General features: G+C 30.0%; 2 protein-coding genes across 2 annotated transcripts in view; both read right to left on the reverse strand.

Moving 5' to 3' along the window:
- Positions 1 to 663: 663 nt before the first annotated feature.
- On the reverse strand, positions 664 to 2836 carry HELRODRAFT_105263 (hypothetical protein). Its single transcript, XM_009010754.1, has 8 exons — positions 2763 to 2836; positions 2501 to 2668; positions 2321 to 2426; positions 1817 to 2045; positions 1540 to 1716; positions 1094 to 1197; positions 930 to 1008; positions 664 to 856 (listed from the first exon to the last, which is right to left on the reverse strand). Exons 1-8 carry the CDS (start codon positions 2807 to 2809, stop codon positions 750 to 752), a joined length of 1017 nt encoding a protein of 338 aa, XP_009009002.1. The 5' UTR covers positions 2810 to 2836; the 3' UTR covers positions 664 to 749.
- Positions 2837 to 4509: 1673 nt separating this feature from the next.
- Positions 4510 to 6137, reverse strand: part of HELRODRAFT_158765 (hypothetical protein) — a gene marked incomplete at both ends in the record, with an annotated part of 2656 nt that continues 1028 nt past the window's right edge. The window contains 2 exons of the mRNA XM_009010755.1: positions 4510 to 4839; positions 5670 to 5791. Of these exons, the coding sequence (XP_009009003.1) occupies positions 4510 to 4839; positions 5670 to 5791 (452 nt within the window). The remainder of the gene's footprint in view (positions 4840 to 5669; positions 5792 to 6137) is intronic.

A 6137-nucleotide genomic window follows, 5' to 3' on the forward strand; every position in this document is an offset into this window, starting at 1 on the left:
TTCCCAAGTGCTGAGTATCATCTCGTTGTCTGCTGATTCATCGTAACTTCATTTTCGTTTTCTTACTGGCCGCACCTTGTAGTTGTCAATTAAAACAGGGTTTTTTTTTAGTCATCAAATCTGTAGTAATACAGCTAGTTTGAGTGAGATTAATATCATTTTGCCAAAAATTGTTCAAACTTTTGGGTTTTCAAGTTTACATTGTACATAAATTTAATTTAATAAATAACAAACTTTTTTGTGTTTTATAATTGTTTTGTATGGTTTTGTAGCTGTTCAAAATAGAAAATTAATCAATTGTAGGTTAAAATGAAGAATGGTTTTTATGAGATGACAGCTTTTTGAAAATACTTGCCAAACTCTGGGAAGAAAATTAGTTTTAAAAGTATGCTAATAATTTTTATTAGCATATTTATTAGCATATTTATTAGCATCATCAACTCGTCCATGTCCCAAAAATGGAGTTTATTTTTAATTTCCTTCCTTACTTGAAAAACGACATTTAATCGTGAATCCAAAATAAAATAAAAAAGCGTTATCATCAGTTCGGCCTAATATTTTTGCCATAGCGTTAGGGTAGTAGAGTTTGTAACAAAACTTGTGAAAAACATGAATTGGGATTAACTTTTTTTAGCTTTATAATTCAACGAAACCAAATATATATTAAAGTTTGTTTGTTCTAATTTTTTGCCATAATAATTTAATCAAGAAAAATTTAATTTAAAGTTTTTATCGAAATTTCTAACCTTTCAATATAGATGATCTAAAATTGAATTTATTATGGAATTTGAATGAAAGATTTTGTTACTGTTTTGACAATAAGGAGACTTTTTGCTGGTTTTTAAATAAAGAACACCTGCAGGAAATAAGTGCAAATGATTGAAAACTTCAAGGTTAGTGAAATTGCGCCACAAACAAATTCAACACACCTATTCTGATTGAAGAATTATCTGCCGCATAACCCATAGAACCACAGGAAAATCCGTCGTTGCAGTTACTACATGACTCCTTCACAAAATTTTTAAAACACAAGATCAATATATCAAGCATTTTGTTAGTTGATCCATTTTAAAATAAATAACAAATTTTTTACAGGAATGTCGTGTACATCTGTACAGTTTTTGTAGACATTAAAACAATCGTTCTCGACGGATTCAATCATGAAAGTTGTTGCCAAACTGTGACTGCATGAATTGGCTGTAAAATTATTAAAACATTCGCGATCAATCAATTTTCTTTTCTTTTTTTAATTTTTGTTTATATAAACATTTTGCAGCTAACCATTACGTTGTTATATTGTTGAATACTTTATAGTTTTAAATTTTGGAAAGGTTTTATTACCACATATCAAAGACTAATTAATTTATATATCTTGATATAAGAAAATTAATTTTAATAAAATAAGCGAGCAATTGAATTGGTTAAGACTTGAAGGAACTAGGTTTAAACTCCGCAAAGCATGATATTAATTCTTATTGGGGTTATTGACGATGATGAGCAATGAAATACATCAAACTTTTAATTGCAAAATATTCTCACTTATACATCCCGGTTGCTGCTTTCCCCCATTCGGATAAAAATCAAGATGCCCTAGAGATTTTGTTGTTCCAAGGACGTTGTCCGTGTGAATGATGTCGACGAAATCAGCTGATGATGGGTTAACTCCAACTGTCACGTTGGAAGCGCCTTCAAAATACGGACCAGCAGGGTCTAATCCTACAAATTTGTGTTCCATAATATGTTTAATGTTGCAAAAGTTAATTCAGGGGTCTGAAATATTATCTAATTCCGAGCATTGCAAAAATAGATTTTGGACCTGTAACACGTCTGATTTTCAACTTCATTCCCAAGTGACCACATACGTGGGATCCTAAACTGTGACCGATGCACCAGATGTAATTCTTTGGGTAGTTGTGCTTCTCAACAAGATTGCCAAGCACGACAGCGGAGTATGCACCGACAGATCGAGTGTTGGAAGCCGATTGTGGGTAAATTGTGTTGTCGGCGCCATATTCCCAATCCAGAAGAATCACATTTACGTCTTCCTAATGTTATACATAGGTCAGATCACATAACTATTTTTTGTTTAAGCTGGGTATTTTTAACATAAAAAATTGTTTTTTATTCAACTTTTTGATTGTAATTTTTGTCGTTTAATTTATGTAAACTTTCCTTTTTTTAGTCGAAGTTTAGTGGAACTAATTGAACTGATGTTTTATTTTTAACCTAATTAAAGGTATTGCTATTTTAGGTATCCTTTTCATGATTGTTTTTTTATTATCATGAATTAACCTGATTAAAAAAAAACAAAAAAACTAACTTTTTTCAACAAAACTTGTTTCAGTTTTAAGACCCATTTTGATTCACTGTCACTGTTCCAACCATGCACGGCAATGATCGTGTTCTTTGCAAAATCAAACACTTTTCTGCAAATAAAAGGATTAAATTTGTTAATTTTAAAAATGTTATAATCGATGCAAATCCAATTTCAATTACAAACGGTATCTCTTTTTCCGTTAGCAATTCATGCGTATCAGGATTCTTCCTCGTGTATAATTTATGCATTGGCATCATTTCCATCGATTCCAAACATTCCGGCAAAGGCATTTTATCGAAAGGTGGATCATCATTAAAAGTGCCAATTAAATTACAGGACACGTTTTTGCATCTTCAAATAATTTGATCATATTGGATTATTTATTAACAATAAATAAATTGTTTCGTAGAACATTAAAAATTTTAAAAAGCATTTAATAAACTACCTGGCCAGTGTGATGCACATCAAAAATAGCAAGACCGTTTCATACATTTTTGTTAAAGTTTTACAATATTCGATTGTTAGATATTTTAACAAGTGATTCAGTAGTGGACATTTAAAAGAAATCTTATCAGATAAAATTCAATTGTATGTCATTAGCAAGAATTTTATTTGTTATGTAGATAAAAATTGTATTTGCTATGTAGATGAAAAGCTCTTCAAGATATATTCAGATTTAAACAAAAATGTTTCAATCATTTTAGAGCGAGGGCCAGCGGGCCACATCAATTTTAAAACCGTTTTTAAAATATGTATATTAAATTTACAAATACAAGCCCAAATTACATCATTTTAAACGCATTTGTCAAAACTAATTTCTCTATACCTGAATTAAAATTTCGGGTGAAGGTTAATTTCAGAGCGGCAAAAAAACATTTGCCAGTCAGCCCGAATCTACAAAGGATTTTATTTAGCTTCATGCAAGAAAATAATTCATAATATAATAATAGATTTCCAATAAGCGCAGAGTATCATCCTTTTGCATAATACAGTAGAAAAACAATAACCCTTAATAGTCAAAATATGTTCAAATTACGAAATCAATCAGTCTAAACATCTCAGCAACGCAAATTAAATTTTAAATTATGCATGTAATCAGACTGTACCTACCTACATACATATCTAATACCTCATACAACTCAGCATTTTTATCTTCATCAACTTATTCATCCTCGTTCATCCCTTCTCGTCATCTTCGTTAGTTCGTCATCATCTTTTCAGCTACATCAATTTGTCAACAAATCATCAAGAATCAATAGAAGCCTTACTTACAATTCTCCATCCACATAAAATGGTCTACCTGCCAGCATTCGTCAGCATCCATCCATCATATTCTTCAAAATATATAATTATACATTTGACTTAAACATTTCCTTTTTTTTATTTAAACAGACTTCAAGAGAGGTTATTATTAGTTAACGGAAGTTCTAAACAAATAAATGAAATTAATCATACATACAGCCAAAAATGTCTCGTAAGACAAAAAAATTTTTTCAGTAATTTAAATTTGTTAAAACGTTAGTCGAATTTTAAACCACAAATTTTAACAGTGTATTCGACAAAAAACTTTTTTTTTATTGTTACGGTTGACATGTAGGAAAATAAGTTAACACATTAATCAGAAGAAAACACATTTTACAGAAGAAAAAATGTTTTTTATACAATTTTCAAGATGTAGTCGTGGGTCCCAAAAAATAACCTCGTGGACCGCATCGTGCCCGCAAGATGTATGGTTAACACTCCCAATATAATATAGGGTGATACACAGATTGTGCCTACTCTATTGATTTCCAAATAAGCGGATGTTTTGGACAGGCCAATGTTTATTATATATGGAAAAAGAGAGTACTAACGCTATATCATATTTTCAAATTTAAAAATGAATCATAATTTATCAATTATAAGTGTAATATAAATTAGAATAAATATTTCAGAAAAGTTATAATTAACAGTTTTTTTCAAATTGTTCTAAGTTAAATTGTTCGCGTGTGAAGGATTTACGTGTTTGCCGGTATCAGTAGATGATTTTAAAATATCTATTTTACTAATAATCATTAGAAAATATAAAATTTTGTTAAACGTTCGGATAAAAAAGTTTATTACACCATCGTCGATAAATCAACTACATTCAAATATTATTATAGACATTACTTATCTGCGTAAAACACATGCCATAACAAACCTTTCTTTTCTCATATATCTCCATATCTTGTTCTCTTGCATTGGCTACCATATAGAATAATTTTTAAAATTTGCACGTTCATGTATAAGTCTCTATCTGAATTATTTCCTAAGTATTTATCAGATATATTAATTGAACCTAAACGCCCCGGTTTACGATCGTCATCTTCTTCTCGCTTTTTCTTAACTCGTGTTAAACACTCTTTTGCCAAATCTGTTTTTGCTTTTCCTGGTCCTTTTCTCTGGAACTCTTTACCTACTTCTCTGACTACTTCTCCATCATTTGCGAAGTTCAGAGCGGATCTCAAGACCCATCTGTTTTCAAAATTCATTGAGGAGCGCTGTTGAACATCGCGGAAATAGCGCTTTATAAGCTAATTGATTGATTGATTGAAACCTGCTTACATAAAACATGAAAATAAAAGCACACACACACACACACACACAACGTAGACTCATATATTATAATTATAATTAATATTATAATATTTTTTGTTTTCACATAACGAATGAACGCAAAGTGTCATAACGATGTTTCATTTATTAGTTCCACCTTTTAAGGAGTAAGAACATTCTTTTATTGACCGAAAATTATTAATTATATATCTGAGTGTAAATAAATATGATGTAAAATATAATGTACGATCCTCTCATGCTCTTTGATCAACAAGTGCTTGAGAGTATATATTTAAACTCAGTTAAGAAGTGTTTCTGTCACAATATGTGCCATATGACGAGCAAATTACGCGTTAATGAGTTTTTTATCAAAAGATTTCGACCATAATATTTTAAACAAAGTTAGATTAAAATTGTTATAAAAAAACCACAGGTGATATTTCAAATGAATTAATAATTAACGAATAGTTATTAAAGAATGAATTTAAGTTTAATTTCAAGTTTGTATATTTCTGGCGTTTTTATTCACGTAATGAAGCTAGGTAGGTTTCGTGGCAAATTGTAAGCTCTAAAATTTGGATTTTGTTTTTTAGAGAATGGCAATGTCCGGCCGCAACTTGTCGAACAACTGTGACATCGGACGTACATTTTCTGCATTAAAATCTTCTCACTCATCTTTCTCTGCTCAACAGTTTCATGACTTTTTTGTAAATAAAATTACTTCTTTAAGAACATCTAATTCTAATTTTCCTTCTCATAACTTTACTAAACTTACTACTGAATCTTTCTCTGTATTTACTCCAATAAATCTTTTAGAACTAACTAAAATTATTAATTCTATGTCGTCTACAACCTGTTCTCTAGATCTACTTCCTTCTAATTTACTTAAAGAATTCTCTTCAATATTTTATCCAATCATTCTCAAATTAGTTAATTTATCTCTTTCCACCTCTAAATTTCCTACTTCTTATAAGAATTCTATTGTTATTCCTATTCTTAAAAACACATCCCTAGATCCTACCTCTTTATCTAATTATAGACCTGTAACTAATATTACTTTCATCTCTAAAATAATAGAAAAAGTAGTTTTTAATCAACTCTCATCCTATTTAGACTTTAACTCTTTGCTACCTGTATCTCAATCTGGTTTCAGACCTGCTCACAGTACTGAAACTTCTTTACTTAAAATACACAATGATATCCTTCTCTCTAGTGACAATAGTAATCTTACTCTTCTTCTTGC

This window comes from Helobdella robusta, assembly GCF_000326865.2.
Source record: "Helobdella robusta unplaced genomic scaffold HELROscaffold_1, whole genome shotgun sequence".
Classification (NCBI taxonomy): domain Eukaryota; kingdom Metazoa; phylum Annelida; class Clitellata; order Rhynchobdellida; family Glossiphoniidae; genus Helobdella; species Helobdella robusta.

Excerpts from the sequence above, each read along its gene's own strand:
- HELRODRAFT_105263 (XM_009010754.1), bottom strand. The coding sequence starts at position 2,809 with ATGTATGAAACGGTCTTGCTATTTTTGATGTGCATCACACTGGCCAG. Across the intron at positions 2,427-2,500 it reads CTAACGGAAAAAGAGATACC|AAAAGTGTTTGATTTTGCAA; the intron begins GTTTGTAATTGA and ends TTTTATTTGCAG. Across the intron at positions 857-929 it reads TAATTCTTCAATCAGAATAG|GTGTTCTTTATTTAAAAACC; the intron begins GTGTGTTGAATT and ends TATTTCCTGCAG.